We start from the raw sequence: 17419 nt of genomic DNA, 5'->3' as shown, positions 1-17419 counted from the left end.
TTGATAGTTTAGTTTTACAAGTTTATTTTCTCTTTAAGGATACATTAATGTTATCCCCTCTATCCCTTATTTTTCTTGCAATTTATTTGTTCAAGACACTAAATCCACTGTCCTACAGTTTCTAGATACTGCAGACTACATTCCCATGTTCCTCTATTCTTTGTTTATCCTGTGAATCATCACTTCAACAGATTCAGGTTCAATTTCTGTGACAAAACTACTTATCTGGTGTTGGGGAGTTCTTTTTTTTTTTTTTTTTTTTGAGACGGAGTCTTGCTCTGTCGCCCAGGCTGGGGTGCAGTGGCCGGATCTCAGCTCACTGCAAGCTCCGCCTCCCGGGTTTATGCCATTCTCCTGCCTCAGCCTCCCGAGTAGCTGGGACTACAGGCGCCCGCCACCTCACCCGGCTACTTTTTTGTATTTTTTAGTAGAGAGGGGTTTCACCGTGTTAGCCAGGATGGTCTCGATCTCCTGACCTCGTGATCCGCCCGTCTCGGCCTCCCAAAGTGCTGCGATTACAGGCTTGAGCCACCGCGCCCGGCCAGGGGAGTTCTTTATTAACAGGCATATGATATCTGGTTATTTCTCTTTTTATTAGCAGATGTTGATGCTCAATATAAAATCTTTTAACTTATTAGTGATTTCAAAATGATGACATTCCCATCCAATCATTCATTCATCTGTGACTAGCTGGAATACTTTTATAAAAACAAAAGTGCTTTACTCATTTACTATCTTGTTACACAGTGGTAAAGTTCATATACAAAAGGAAGGATAAGTGTTTGACTCTTTATCTTGAGTAATTTTAACATGACTTTGATAACCTCCTTACTACCTGGAGTGACAAGATGATTCTGAGCTTATCATGCTGCAGAACTGAAATCAACCATTCTTCCGATTTTTAAATTGGTTTAGTTTACTGGGAAGTTGTATTTCAAGACCACAATCTGGGCATTGAGGATGCTCACAGGTACTGGGTTGACCAATGTTTCTAAGCCTTTTTAGTAAACAGGGTTAGGACACACACACACACACACACACACACACACACACACACACACACTTTTAACTAAAAAAAAAAGGCAAAACAAAACTCATGAGTTCATTCTGATAGTTTGTGTTTTCTTAACCTTTTCTAGCTTACATATTATTTGCTTTTCCCCCACACTGAAAATCGTGGTTTTCAAGGACACAGATGATACAGTAGGTGGCTGGGTGCAGTGGCTCACATCTGTAATCCCAGCACTTTGGGAGGCCGGGGCGAGCAGATCACAAGGTCAGGAGTTTGAGACCAGCCTGGCCAACAAGGTGAAACCCTGTCTATACTAAAAATACAAAAAAATTAGCCGGGCGTGGTTGCAGGTGCCTGTAATCCCAGCTACCCAGGAGGCTGAGGCAGGAGAATTGCTTGTACCCAGCAGGTGGAGGTTGCAGTGATCCCAGATCAAGCCATTGCACTCCAGCCCAGGCAAGAAGAGCACAAGTCCTCAAACAAAACAAAACAAAAAAAGAAAAAGAAAAAAAACTTCAAGTGCACTCTCACCCTACTTTTCCTAATGTTAAGAACTTACATAACTAGAGTACAATTACCAAAACAGAAAATTAACATTGGTAAAATACTATTAAACATATTTTATTCAAATTTCACCAGTTTTCCTTCAATGTCCCTTTTTATTCCAGGATCCATGTCTCAGTGTATTCTTTTTCCTTGGTCTCCTCCAACCCTTAGTCTCCTCCATTCCTCATTTTTTTGTCTCTTCTGACCCCAACACAGTTATTCTGTAGAATACCTCTTAATTTGGGCTTGTTTGGTGTTTTCTCTAGATTAGATTGAGGTTATACAATCTAATGTGGAATTTTTTGACAATAATTCCACAACAGTTACATTATGCTTTGTATGAAGAGTTACATGATGTCAATATACCTGATATGGTTTGGCTGTGTCCCCACCCAAATCTCACCTTGAATTGTAATAATCCCCATGTGCCTAGCGCAGGGCCAGGTGGAGATAACTGAATCATGGGGGTAGTTCCCTTATACTGTTCTCGTGTAATGAATAAGTCTCAAGAGATGTGATGGTTTTACAAATGGGAGTTCCCCTGCACAAGCTCTCTTGCCTCCTGCCAAGACATGCCTTTGCTTCTCCTTTGCCTTCCACCCTGATTATGAGGTCTCCCCAGCCATGCAGAACTGTGAGTCCATTAAACTTCTTTCCTTTATAAATTACCCAGTCTCAGGTGTATCTTAATTAGCAGCAGGAGAACAGACTAATACAACATCTTACTGGTGAGGTTAACTATTTGGTTAAGGTGATGTCAACTGGGGTTATTTCACTGTAAAATTACCATTTTCACCTTTGTAACAGTTAAATATCTTGGGGGAGATACTTTGAAATTATGCTAATGTCCTGCTTCTAAACAAACTTTCACCCACTAATTTTAGTATATATCAGGGATCTTGCTTGCAACAATTATTACTGTGGCATTTTCTTAATGGTGATTTTCTACTTCCCTCATTACATCTACATGTTTTAACAGATGTTTACTTGCAGAGAAAAGATGACCCTTCACTTTTATTTATTATTCAAATTGTACTTACATAAGTCTGAACTCATAGATACTATTCTATGGATTAAAATCCATCTATCTTTATATATTTTGTTACTAAAACTCTTACTGCTTTCAATATTGGCAAACTCCTTTCACTTGGCACCTATGTCCTAATGATATGCCCAAATCCCTTTTTGAGCACATCCTTATTTTCCAGCATTACCAGACATTCCAGGCTCATCTTGTGTTTTCCCTGCTTGTTCTTGGGATCAATCTCTTCTCTAAGGAGCTCTGGTTCCTCTTACAGGAGAATGACATTTTGAAATCAAAATCTGGAGGCTATGTTCATTGTTATTGGGGTGTCACTGCTCTTAGATTCCTCTCATAAACACATATATGCAGGTATACTAACTCATACATGTGATTAAACTTTTATTTGTTTTTTTATCACCTACTACTGATGTTTTGTTAGTCATTTTGGCTACCTAAAGCTTATTCACGACAAGATTCCTATACAAAACACTCACGAGAAAAGAGATTATAGATTTTGGTAACAGCTTATCTGCAGTCTATCTGAAAGTCACACTGGCTGGACATAAAGTCCCTGGCTGACATTTTCTCCCTGCTGAGAGTCTCTCAAATACATTATGGCATTTTCCTCTGGCATAAAGCACTGATGTCATAAGGCAGTCTGATTTTCCTTCCCTTGAAAGTCATTTGGTCTTTTTGTCTGGATACCCAAAGTATTTCTTCAAAGCCCTTTAATTTTACTAGAAAATGTCTTGATGTTGATTGGTCTGCATTGAGTTTCCATCTACTTCAGGAAAGTGTTTTCCAACATAGTCTTTAGTTATTTATCTGTTCCCCCGCTTTTTCTATTTTGTGGACACATATCTCTTGGATCTTCTTTGGCTATTTTCAGTATAGCATTTTCTCTCAAATCCTTATATCCTATGTTCCTTTTTGTTTTTTACAAATACCCTGGTTTCTATTTTTCTATTTTGTAAAGGCATTAATTCTTATGTTTGTTGACTCAGATGTTTATCTTAGTCTTTTTAAAATTTAACTCTTCTGAGTCCTACCACTTATTATAGTTTTCATGTTTGATGGGCATGTCTTTCTGAGAAGCTTTCATTGTCTGTAGGGATGTTATTCTGCTTCTTGTTCTCTTGTTCTCTTTTGTTCTTATAATCCCAGGAGATTTGAACTTGCTCCCTTTTAGTTGTCTGGTTTTACGTACAAGAAGATTCCCTAAACTTTTAGAAAAAAGTCATTTTTATGATAGTTTTTCCAATTTCATAACTTTAGAGCTCCCGTTATTTTTGTGAAATACTCAAAATTAAAGCAATGTACTTTATGAGATCACCTAACTCTATTCCTCTCCCATAATTTTATTTGAACCTTCTTTTTGTTTGTCCTGTTGTCCCTGTCCTACTTAATTTGGAGCCTATGCCCAGCAGTTTCACATCAGCGTGGAGCTTAATCCTGGAAAGGCTTTGGGTGGTGAGGATTGAGAATTCATGAGGCCCATAGTACCTGAGAATCTTTAAGACCTTTGTTGTAGATTTTGTCTATATGATTTGTTATTACCACCAATATGTTCCTTTTATGGGGGAATTTGTAGAGACTTAAAATCCACACCACTATTACTTTCCAAAATTCATGAATGATAAATTTTCCCCTTCTAATTCAAACCATAACAAACTCAATCAGAGAAAACCAACTTCAACAGTTCCTCCAATCATGAAAGATTTCCTTCCTTCCTCCCTTCCTCCCCTCCTCCTTCTCCAATAAGGAAAAATCTTTCATATAAGAAGCACTATAGGACAGGCGTGGTGACTCACACCTGTAATCCCAACACTTTGGGAGGCTGAGACAGGCAGATCGCTTGAGCACAAGAGTTTGAGACCAGCCTGGGCAACGTGGTGAAACCTTGACTCTAGAGAAAATACAAAAATTAGCTGGGCATAGTGGCGCATGCCTGTAGTCCCAGCTACTCAAGAAGCTGGGGTAGGAGGACTGATTGAGCCCAAGAGGCGAAAGCTGCAGTGAGCCATGTTTGAGCCACTCAACTCTAGCCTGGAGACAGAGCATAAACCTTGTCTTAAAAAAAAAAAAAACAAAAAAAAAAACCACAAGACTTACTCCTGTAATCACACTGCTTTAGAAGGTTGAGGTGGGAGGATCTTGACGCCAAGAGCCTAAGACTGGGCAACATAGCAAGATCTCATCTCTACAAAAACAATTTTTTTTTAAAAAATTAGCTGGACATGGTGGCACACGCCTGTAGTCCCAGTTACTCGGAAAGCTCAGGTAGGAGGATTGCTTGAGCCCAGGAGTTCAAGGTTACAGTGATTTATAATCATGACACTGTATTCTATCCTGGGCAATTGAGCAAGACCTTATCTCTTTAGAAAAGTTCTTCAATTATTGGGAATGATAGAGGAGTTAAAAACATTAATTAAGTTCTTAAAAAAAAAAGCAGCAGCACTATGGTCTGTGTCCTATTGTTCATGGCAAAAAAACAAGAGAAAGAAATGCAAACATCAGTGTATTTCTTGTCATTTTTTCTACTTAACTCAAACATGATGTAAAAGACAGATGGTGATAATAAAGAGTATCTTTTCTTTTATTCCTATAAAAGGAAACTCTTTTAGATATCATAATGTTGTAACAATAGCATCTGTATTTATTAGTCTCCCTATACTTGTTTAAAGTAAAACAATGTTTTATTTTATTAATTTTTTTGAGAGGGAGTCGCACTCTGTCACCCAGGCTGGAGTGCAGTGGCGCAATCTCGGCTCACTGCAACCTCCGCCTCCTGGGTTCAAGCGATTCTCCTGCCTTGGCTTCCCGAGTAGCTGGGATTACAGGCGCATGCCACCACACCCAGCTAATTTTTGTAATTTTAGTAGAGATGGGGTTTCACAATGTTGGCCAAGCTGGTCTTGAACTCCTGACTTCAAGTGATCCTCTCACCTCGGCCTCCCAAAGTGCTGGGATTACAGGCGTGAACGGACACCCTGCCAAAACAATGTTTTATATGATAATAAAAATAGTACTTTTTTTTCCCTTTTTTGAGACAGGGTTTCACTCTGTCGCACAGGCTGGAGTATGCCGGTGTGAGCACGGCTCACTGCAGCCTCAATGTGCTGGGCTCAAGCCTGCATCAGCCTCCCCAGTAGCTGGGACCAAAGGCGTGCAACACCATGCTTGGTTAGTGCATTATTATACATTCAGTACAGAAACTTTTGGATCCCCATCCATAAGTTTCTAGAAATTGCCCACAAATATTAAACAATGTTCAATCTTACTACTCATCAGGAAAATGTAAACCAAAACCACAAAGAGATATCACCTAACGCCTGTTAGGGTGGTTATTATCAAAGACAACACAACAGGTGTAGGCAAAAATGAGGAAAGAAAAAAAAAAGACAATCCCTGTACACTGTTGGTGAGAATGTAAATTAGTATAGCCATATAGAAAACAGTATGAAGGTTCCTCAAAAAACTAAAAATATAAGTACTATAGGATTCAGTAATCCCACTACGGGGTATAGATCCAAAGAAAATGAAACCAGTTTGTTAACGAGATATCTGCACTCCCATGTTCCCTCCAGCATTAATCACAATAGCCAAGATATGGAATCAACCTAAGTGTCCATCAACAGATGAAAGGATAAGGAAAATATGATCTATATACACGATGGAATATTATTCAACATTAACAAAGAAAGAAATCCTGTTATTTGTGACAACATAGATAAACCTGGAAGAGATTATGCTAAGTGAAATAAGTCAGGTATAGAAAGAAATACCCTATGATCTCACTTACATGTGGAATCTTAGAGTTGAACTCACAGAAGCATAGCAGAATAGTGGTTATGAGGGACTGAAGGTGTGGGGAGATGCTGGTCAAAGATAAAAACTTTCAGTTAGGATGAATAAGTTCAAGAGATCTACTGTACGACATGGTGACTACAGTTACAACAATGTACTGTACACTTCAAAATTGCTAGGACAGGAGACTTTAAGTGCTCTCACCACAAAAAAAGATAAGTCTGTGAGTCAATGCATATGGTAATTAGTTTTAGACAGTTCACGAAATGGACTTAGTTTTTGATATTCCATCATAAATATATACAACTTTTCTTTGTCAATTAAAAAATTTAAACCCAGCCAGGCACAGTGGCTCATGCCTGTAATCCTGGCACTTTGTGAGGCCAAGGCGGGTGGATCACTTGAGCTCAGGAGTTCGAGACCAGCCTGGACAACATAGTGAAACCCTATCTCTACAGAAAAGGCAACAATGAGCTAGGCATGGTTGCTTGTGCCTGTAGGCCCAGCTACTTGGGGGTCTGAGGTTGGAGGATCACTTGAGCCCAGGAGGTGGGGGTTGCAGTGAGCCAAGATCGCACCACTGTACTCCAGCATGGACCCCTTCCCCCCAAAAAATTAAATCTTGCAATCTAGAATAAAAAATATATATAAATACAGGACAAAGGTGTCACCCTTGGGACCTCCTGAATGCAGCGAGAATCCTGGAACTTTGGTCCATAGAGTTGATATAAGAGATATCAGCTTCCATGGAACATGAGGCTTTTGAGATAGAGTGGTTCCTGGACCCGCTCAATGTAAATCCCAGCTACTTGTTTCTCCAGTTGTTACCTGGGAGAAAACAGCTTCTGGATGGCCGTAAGAATTGTTGCAAAGACTATTCCTAAGGCTAGATGTTGCTCCTGCTGGCAAGCTATGATCCCTGTCCTACATCAATCTCAGTATAATGATGCCAAGTGTTGTCTATAGTAGTTTTGCGAATCTGAATACTTAAACCTAAGAAGGATCCCGACGGGCACTAAAGATATAAAACTGCAATGTATGGAAAAATACTGTGTTGTGTAGCTCATTTATTAATCAACACATTGACTCATGTATGGGAGCTTATCCAATTCACAAGTTTACCATGACAATGCCATGTTCCACTTTTAATTTTTTTAATACAAAAAAGTCCCTAGATAACGATACAGGGAAGTGAGTTCTTTTACCTCCAATCCTATTAAACTTCTCATCAAAGTTACAAAGAAATCATTATGAGTAACATCATAAACATCTGTGCTTTCATCAGGTACAATAGAAAATATAAAAAATGATTTACTATCTTGTCTCATTTATTACTAGTAATCTATTCACTATGAACAAGAGTATTGCCAATTGTACTTACATATGCAAATGCTCATTCCAGTTTGATACAAATGTTTTTTGCTGCACTCAAACTCAAAATTAAAAGAAAGTTTTGGCTGGGCATGGTGGCTCACACCTGTAATTCCAGCATTTTAGGAGGCTAAGGCAGGCAGATCACCTGAGGTCGGGAGTTCAAGACCAGTCTGACCAACACGGAGAAACCCCATCTCCACTAAAAATACAAAATTAGCTGAGCCTGGTGGTGCATGCCTGTAATCCCAGCTACTCAGGAGGCTGAGGCAGGAGAATCGCTTGAACCCAAGAGGTGGAGGTTGTGGTGAGCCAAGATTGTGCCATTGTGCTCCAGCCTGGGCAACATGAGTAAAACTTCGTCTCAAAAAAAAAAAAAAGAAAAAAAAAGTTTTGATACACATAATATTTTTATCTTAAGAATATATAGCTGCACATCATAGCATTCAAAAATAAATCTCCTTAAACATATCAGTCCTCCCCCTCCCAATTTCTTCCTCAGGTATCTTATATTAACCATCACAGTTTTTACAATGGATAGTTTCATAATATTACATGCTACAGACTGAATTGTGTCCCTCACAAATTCATATATTGAAGCCCTAATCCCCAATGTGACTGTATTTAGAAACAGAGCCTTTGGTGAGGTAATTATGATTAAATGAATTCTCATAAGGGGGGGGATCTTTAGCATTACAGGAATGGTGCTTTTTTTTTTTTTTCTTTTTTTGAGACGGAGACTCCTTCTGTCGCCCAGGCTGCAGTGGGAACCTGCAGCTCCGCTTCCCAGGTTCATGCCATTCTCCTGCCTCAGCCTCCTGAGTAGCTGGGACTACAGGCGCCCACCACCACATCCGGCTAATTTTTTGTATTCTTAGTAGAGACGGGGTTTCACCATGTTAGCCAGGATGGTCTCGATCTCTTGACCTCATGATCCGCTCACCTCGGCCTCCCAAAGTGCTGGGATTACAGGCGTAAGCCACCACACCCGGCCAGGAATGGTGCTCTTATAAGATCAGAGGAACACACAACAGATAGCTTTTTCTCCACACACACAGAGAAAAGAGTCATTTGCAAGCCAGGAAAAAGCCCTCATCAGAAATCAAATTTGCTACTTTTAACTCCAGAACCGAGAAAATAAATTTCTATTGTTTTAAGCCATTCAGTCTGTGGTATTTTGTTATGGATAGCCTGAAGAGACTAATAGACTACATTAAGTTATATTATTTTGCCACATAGAATTTAAGCTTTATATCTGACATCACATTAATAATGATCAAAGGAAAATCATCAGTAAGTTAATCTACCTACTATAACTATACTGGGCTGGGTGCAGTGACTCACGCCTATAATCTTAACATGCTGGGAGATCGCAGGGAGGATTGCTGAGGCCAGGAGTCTGAGACCAGACAGGGCAATATAGTGATACCCTGTCTCTACAAAAAATTTATAAAGTAGCCAGGCATGGTAGCACGTGCCTGTAGACCCAGCTAGTCAGGAATCTGAGGCAGGAGGATCCCTTGAGCCCAGGAAATGGAGGTTACAGTGAGTTGTGATTGTGGCACTAGATTCCAGCCTGGGCAATAAGAGCAAGACCTTGACTCTAAAAATAAATAAATACAAAAAAACAAATATACTGACATACTTTACTTCAACAATTAGCAATTCTCCTTTTTCTGAAATAATTCTTGGTCTTTGTTTTTCTAAAATTGATAAAGACATGAACACAGTAAGTATCTTATTTTCATGTTAACTACACTGTAAGAAAAAAATATATAAGTCTAAGCACGTGAGACTAAGCCTGATTTTAGAGGGCACAAGAAAGGAGCATGGCAAAATGGAATGTAAATCTCACGTAAATAGAAACAACCATTACTCAGCTACAGAGTATTTTTGACATACAAAAATGATGATCCAAAGTTGACAACTTTTCTAATTTTCAATTTTAGATGTTGACAGCAACTTCATTTAAAAAATCAGTCATACGAAAACATATGTTCCCTCAAAAATTTGTACATTAACATTCACCACTGCATTATTTATACCAAAAAGTGGAAAAATCCAAATGTCCATCAAGTGAACAGATAAATAATAGGTGGTATATTCATACAAATAAATATTATTCATCCATAAAAAGGAATGAAGTATTGATACATGCTACAACATGTATGTTGTAATATTTAGCATATATTTTTAACATTATGGTAGTGTAATGTTAAAAACATTACGCTAAATGGAAATGTCAGACACACACAGCCACATGCTGTATGATTCTATTTTTATGGAATGCTACAAAGAGGCAAATCCATAAAGACAAAGTAGATTAATGGTTTACAGGGGATGAGGGTAGGGAGAAATGGCAAGTAACTTCTAAGTGGGTAGAGTTTCTTCGTGGGGTGCTAGAAATGTTCTAGAATTAGTGGTTATGGTTGCACAATGCTGTGAATATACTAAAATCACTAAAATGGTGAATTTTATCTTAGCTTTTTAAAAACAAAGCAGCACTGCGGAAACCAAAATAAACACGTTTTTGGGCCAAATGAGGTCTGTGAGCTGCCAATCTGTAAGTTCTATTCTTTATAATTCTCAAATGGTATCTTATCTGATCACCTGTAGGCAGAAGTGCATGACTACAAAAATTAACAAAAGGACAATCTTCTTTCAATTAGTAGAATTAAAAACTAAATGTTAGTTGAGCTTCCCTCAACTTTGTTTTTCCCCGGTAAAGTTTCTTTTTAACTTTTTGGTCCCTTCTAAATTAGAATACAGTGTCCAATGTAGAGAGAAACTATATATTAAATTCCACGGTGTTTTATATGCACAATACCTTCCAGGTAGTTTTTCACCTAAATTAAGACACTAGATCTTAAACTCCCATAAAAGGGTGTAAATGACACCAAACACTTACTTGGAAATCTACCACAGTCTGAGAATAACAACTCAAAAAGTATCTGAGAGCTTCAAGTCAGATGCCATGACTAGCCCTAATATAAGTGGGATACAAATAGTATAAATAAAGTTTCAGATGGTCCTTGAAGTATAACCAGACTTTCATGGGAGTTGGGGAGACAACATCTGAGGGAGAGAAACAGCACGCAGACACAGAAGGGAATGCCCAAGACATACGGAGAAAACAAAAGCATCTAAATGATCTGGAACCAGTACTCATAAGAAAAAGGAGGAGCTATTGCTAGAAAGAGAGAGAGACCACACTGAGATTCCGAATGTTAGTCTAGCAAATTTAGACTTTCAGAAGGCAATTCTAATTATCTTTGAAACAAAGTCAACTTAATTATTTAGTTGATGCCACCATTTCCCAGGCCACTTGCTGCCATTTTTCATTTTTTTGCCCACATTTACAGTTAATACGTTTCTCCTTAGCACCCATACAAAAATTTAAAAACTTATCTCACTGAGTTAAGATACAAGGCATGGCAATTTAACTAATGACTAAAGAAAAATCTATTTTAGCTACCAGAATAAGAGTGGTTGTTTATTCCCTCTCCAGTGCTTATTTATTTTTATTTCTTGCTGCCCAATTTGCAAATATCCAACCATGCTTAATTTTTAACTTTCGTCACATTTTGCTTCAACACTCTATGTTAGACATTCCCCAGGACTGTTTCCAGCTTTTGACCTACTCCTTCCCACTTGGCCGTGATCCCCCAACACAGTCCAAGGGTAATGTTTGTTTACATACGAAAGGAATAAAAATGACAGAACAGAATCCTATTTCTTTGGTCTTGCCATGGAATAGACTAAAAGAACTACATCTGAGAGGACAAGGGTGAGAGGCAGGGTTTTGGGGGCTGAAATTGTATGTAAGTGCAGCATTAAAAGGGCACAGGGACTCTGGAGACAGACTGCCTAGTTTTGAATACCAGGTCTGCCATTAACAAGCTATTACTGAAATAACTCTTTATCTAATTTCCCTCATCTGAAAAAAGGGAAGTAATAATATTATACTACTAAACAGGGTTTGTTGTGAAAATGATCTGACAATACAGGCAAAGCATTTAGAACAGTATTGGCACATAGTAAATGGTTTATGTGTTACTATTTTATCTACCATAGTGTAAGCTTTATAAAAGCAAGGATTTTAGTCTTTCTTTATTAAACTATATGCCTAAAATCATGCTTAACACAGAGAAGGTGCACAGTTAAGTATTCACTGAATGAATGAATGAACGCATTAATAAGAAACATTTTGTTGTTAGAGAAAGAGAAGCAGAAAAGCCTTATTTAAAAGAGAAGGTAGGCTCTGCGCAGTTGCTCACATCTGTAATCCCGAAATTTGGAGGGCTGAGGCAAGAGGATTGCTTGAAGTCAGGAGTTCGAGACCAGCCTGGGCAACAAAGTGAGACCACGTCTTTACAAAATTAAAAATTAAAAAACATTAGCCAGGCATGGTGGTGCACACCCGTAGTCCCGGCCACGTGGGAGGCTGAGGCAGGAGGATCACTTGACCCCAGGAGTTCCAGATTGCTGCGTACTATTGATTGCACTACTGCACTCCAGCCCAGGTGACAGGGTGAGACTGTCTCTAAAATAAAAATAGAAGACAGAAAAACAAAGAGAACAAAATGTCCTGCTCCTCCTCTTCTACTTTTTCAAGAGATGCCATCCCTCACAGACCATTTTCTCTTAGTTGTATTGAGAGGTATAACATCAGCATTCATTGAGAAATGTTTTCAGAAACAGGTGTATAACAGCCTTTGGTGTATTTGTTTCAGAAGTTAGGAGATGACCTTATTACTCAAAATGTGGTCCTCTAACCAGCAGTATCAGCATTACATAGGTCCTTGTTAAAACAGCCAATCAGCAGACAGCTAAGACCTACTTCACCAGATTCTGTATTTTAAAAAACTCCTGAGGTGAACACCACGCATATTAAAGTTTGAGAAGTACTACTCTAGACCACTTTAAGAGCACAGGCTATAGAAGGATCAGGCTTCAAATGTAGACTCTGATACTTTATTATGTATATGACCTGAGGCAACATTATAAATGTTCCAATTTCCTCATCTGTAAAATCAAAATAATAATAGTAGTTACCTCAAAGAGTTGCTATGAGGATTAAATGAAAATCCATATGCAGCATTTGGTAGACTGCAAAGAAAACAGGATGTGCCCAATAAATGTTAGCTGTTATTGTTGAAATCCCCCATTATGTACTATAAGGCCCCACAAATAAACTTCAGCATTAACTATTAGGAAGAACTTAACTAGAAAAACAGTATTTCTGTCTTTCTTTCTACTTTAAGCTACATAATCAGTCTCCGTTCAAGATCAGTGTCAATTTTGAGGTCTTGTATTAGAAATAATTGCCTCTTAAATTTCTATTATTCTGACCGTGGTTTCCAATTCACATTTTCTCTGGCTTTGATTTTAATTGTGTATGGGAATAAGAAAATATGTGAACGAATGACCAAAATGAACAAATAATATTAAGTTTAAACCTAGAACTAATCCCCGGAAAATACTACTAAAAAAAGAATAGAAATTCAATAGGAGTTTTAGACTACTTTAAAATTATTATGCATGGCTGGCCACAATGACTCATTCCCATAATCCCAGCACTTTGGGAAGCCAAGGCAGGAGTGTCGCTTGAGGCCAAGTCAAGACCAGCCTGGGCAACAGAGCAAGACCCCATCTCTACAAAAAATAAAAAATGAAAACTAGCCGGGCCTGATGGCACACGCCTGTAGTCTTAGCTACTCAGGAGAGGCTGAGGGGCCGGGATCACTTGAGCCCAAGAGTTCTAAGCTGTAGTGAGCAATGACTGCACCACCGTACTTCAGCCTGGGCGACAGAGAGAGATCCTGTCTCAAAGGAAAAAAAAAAAAAACTTTCCTAAAGTAGTCTGTAAGTTTAATTTTAACATATGAAAAAGAATTCTTCAAAGCAGAAATTGGGCTTAGAAATAAAACCACCACAGACATTTGAAATAAAACCAAATAAGCAACGAAGGACGGTAATCAACATTTCAGCTAAAAAATGCTTAATATATAGGAACATTATTATATACTACACGGAAAGGCATAATTCCTTGTTTACAAGCAATGCTTGTAGATATAGAATGCTTTCTATAAATGGTTTCCTAAGAGCAGCAAATAAAGGAATAACACATTATTTTTAGGTTCTAATCAAAACTAGTAGAGGCAAACTAAAAGCAAAGAAAACATGGTAAGGAAAGCAAATTCCTTCCCTTGTCATTAAAAGGTTATCGATAACAAACATTAAGATGTTGGTCAAAATTTCAGTTGGCTTCTTTCCTTTTGGAGAGCTCAGGACTTGGCTCTGTCTTCCTAGAATGGTTAGAATTTGATCTGCCTAGTTAAGCAAATTAGAAAACTCAATCGAAATCAGGTTTAACAATTACAATTATCACAGACTTAAAGAGTTTTCAAAGCATAAAAAAAATTAACAACCCAAAAAAAAAAACGGACAAAGAACTTGAATTAACATTTTGCCAAAGAAGATATACAAATGGTCAATAAATACTTGAAAAGATAGATGCTTAACATCACTTGTCAATAGGAACTAATAATTACAATGAGATGCTGCTATAAAAAAAAAAAACAGAAACAAGTGTTGGTGAGGATGGGAAGCAACTAGAGTCCCTGGATATTACTGGAAGGAATGTAAAATGATTCAACTGCTGTGGAAAACAGTATGTGTTTCCTCAAAAAATTAAACACAGAATTACCACATATGATCCAGCAATTCCACTTCTGGATTAAAAGAAGGGAAAGCAGGGACTCAAGAGATATGTGTACACCCAGTTCATGGCAGCATTATTCACAATGTCCAAAAAGTGGAAGCAATTCAAGTGCCCACTGATGGATGAATTGATAAACAAAATGTGGTATATACATACAATGGACAATTATTCAATAATTTATTATTATTAAAGGAAGAAAATTCTGACATACACTACAACAGTGGTTCCCAACCTTTTGGCACCAGGGACCGGTTTCGTGGAAGACAATTTTTCTACAGGAGGTGGGCTGGGGGGATGGTTTTGGGATGAAACTGTTCCATCTCAGATCATCAGGCATTAGATTCTCATAAGGAGTGTGCAACCTAGATCCCTCGCATAAGTGGTTCACAATAGGGTTTGTGTTCCCATGAGAATTTAATACTGCCATTGATCTGACAGGAGGTGGAGCTTGGGCAGTAATGCTCACTCAGGTGGTAATGCTCACTCGTCCCTGCTCACCTCCTGCTGTGCAGCCCAGTTCCTAACAGGTTACAGACTGGTAACAGTCCTTGGCCCGGGGGTTGGGGACCCCTGTAACATGGATGAACTTTGAAGACACTATGCTATATGAAATAAGCCTGTCACAAAAGTGCAAGCATTATATGATTTCTCAGATATGAATGATCAAATTCATAAGAGACAGATAGCAGAATGAGAGATGCTAGGGGCTAAAGGGAAGGAAAAATGCAGTTTAATGTTTAAAACATACAGAGTTTAACTGAGAAAGATCAAAAAAGTTCTGGAGATGGATGGTGGTGATGAGTGCATCACAACAATATGAATGTACTTAATGCCACAGAACTGTATGGTTAAAAATGGTTAAAATGGTAAATTTTATGTTATATTTTGCCACAATAAAAAAGTTCATTAAATGTCTTCACATTCCTTAGTAAAAAATACTATGTTTTGATGATTTGACCATTTTTTACTAAGATATCTTTAAATGTTCTATATAAAAGAGCAACATATTTGATGTTTTTGGCCTCATTTTCTTTAAATTAAGGAAAAATCAACCTCTTTTTATAAGAAGGTTCCCAATTCAAATTGAGATAGAAATTCAGAATTACATAGTTGGGAAGAGGAGTGGAAGAATATGGAAGAGATTACAAAACAAAGCAAAACAAAACACACAAAAAAAACCTTGTTTAGGTGTTTCTTCCTCTTTTTTAGTCTCCTCATCCTCTAAGCTGGGACTTTCCCGAGAAGAGTTGTCTTGTTGGCTAGAGTTTTTCAATAGTACAGGATCAATTTGTGCTTTCAGGAGTGCAAGAGTCTCAGCCAACTCGTTTCGATTTCTAAACAAGGAAAAAAATAAGACAGCATAAAAATCTTTTTCCTGCTCTAGAGAACTTTTTGAATAATATCGATAGAAATTAAAATAAAAAAGAAAAATACATTAAGAACATCAAAAACACAGGTACAGCTAGCCCTAATTAATCCTGAATTTTAAAAGCACTAAGAAAAACACATTAAAATATACTGTTCTTCAGAGAGGAATATTAGATTTTCCTCTCTACTGTTTGGAATGACAATGAATATCTCTTTGGTTGAAAAGAAAAGTGGAACAAAATTAAACAAAAATCAACATTTAATAACTTTAAAGGTAGTATGTAATCTTTAAGGAGATGAAATCAATGTAAAACTTGATTGCAAAAGCATTTTTTGTTTTGTTCTTGATTCATTTGGAAATAATTCTTTTCTACCTTCAGAGACAACAGCATTTGATATTGCTACATAATTAAGAACCAGAACTTTCTAAATAATTACAGCAAAACATCAGTTCCAATAACACAATTTAAAAACATAAAAAATTTTGGTAGCTGATTTTATTTTGTTAATAATGGTTTATAACTGATTCAACAATACCAGAAAATTCCAAATAAATAAGAGTCTAACGTATAAATTCTACTTAAAAAAAAAAAAAAGGCTGGAGTTCAGTGACCTGATCTTGGCTCAAGGTAACCTCAAATTCCTGGGCTTAAGACCCTCTACCTCAGCCTCCCAAGTAGCTAGGACTACAGTTGTACATCCCTATATCTGGCAAATAAAATCCTATATTTTTACTGGCAAAAACAAAGGTGTGGTATGGTTAATTTAAATGCCACTTACAACTGAGAAAACTTACTTGGATATTTTTCTTGCTCAGACAAGCAGTGCATAACGCTGAAGATAAAGAGCGATTCTGGACTAAGAGTTGGGAAACTTAGTTCTAGACGTGCCACTAGGTTATTAATTAGCAACAAGATCCTCCCATTTGTGTTCTCAATGTGTGATGTAAATACCTCTAATTCAAAGTGAAAACTGTTAAGATGAAATGACTCTTTTTCTTATCTGTCATGTCACACATATGCCTCCTACCCTCCTCTCCCTTTCCAATTCCATGCCAGCTAGATTCTACTGCTTTAGAGTAGGAACTCTGCATTCCAAAGAGCCCCTGGACAAGTCATATATCCTCATTAGGCCTCAGCTTTCTTATTTATAAAAGAATGGATTCTCTTGAGTATTACTAAATTGGTCTTCTGAAGAAAGCAGTAAAATTGCCACGGATAAAAATCAGAAATTAAAATGACAACAATTTATTATGCATGAGAATGAAACATACATGTTCATACATATTATATGAGCATATATAATACACAGTCTAGAATTTTAATTATCTAATATCAAAAGGTAAGACTAGATGTTTTGTCTTGTCTGGTCTTGCCTCCATTTTACAGAAAGGAAAATTAAGACTCAGAGACTTTATTTTTGGCAAAGATCCAGTCCCCTAATTTCATTACAACCTTCTTCTAACTTAAGCATCTATGCTTTATTACTTCTCATATTCCATTCAGAATTCCATGTTAAAAAAAAAAGAAAAAGAGGATTCCATATACAACAAATGGCTCAATCTATT

At 37.6% G+C, this 17419-nt stretch overlaps 1 protein-coding gene across 3 annotated transcripts in view; it reads right to left on the bottom strand.

The window, feature by feature from the left end:
• Nucleotides 1-17419, bottom strand: part of RSF1 (remodeling and spacing factor 1) — a 151990-nt gene that overhangs the window by 45306 nt on the left and 89265 nt on the right. The window contains exon 5 of one of the 3 annotated variants that reach the window (XM_021926346.2): nt 15664-15818. In XM_021926346.2, the coding sequence (XP_021782038.2) occupies nt 15664-15818 (155 nt within the window). Of the gene's footprint in view, nt 1-12815; nt 12845-15654; nt 15819-17419 lie in introns of those variants that run through there. The other 2 variants (XM_021926347.2, XM_021926348.2) reach the window with 2 other exon arrangements.

Source organism: Papio anubis, chromosome 12 (genome assembly GCF_008728515.1).
Source record: "Papio anubis isolate 15944 chromosome 12, Panubis1.0, whole genome shotgun sequence".
Classification (NCBI taxonomy): Eukaryota; Metazoa; Chordata; class Mammalia; order Primates; family Cercopithecidae; genus Papio; species Papio anubis.
The sequence above is the reverse complement of the archived record's forward strand: the minus strand, read 5'-3'. Positions and strand labels throughout refer to the sequence as shown.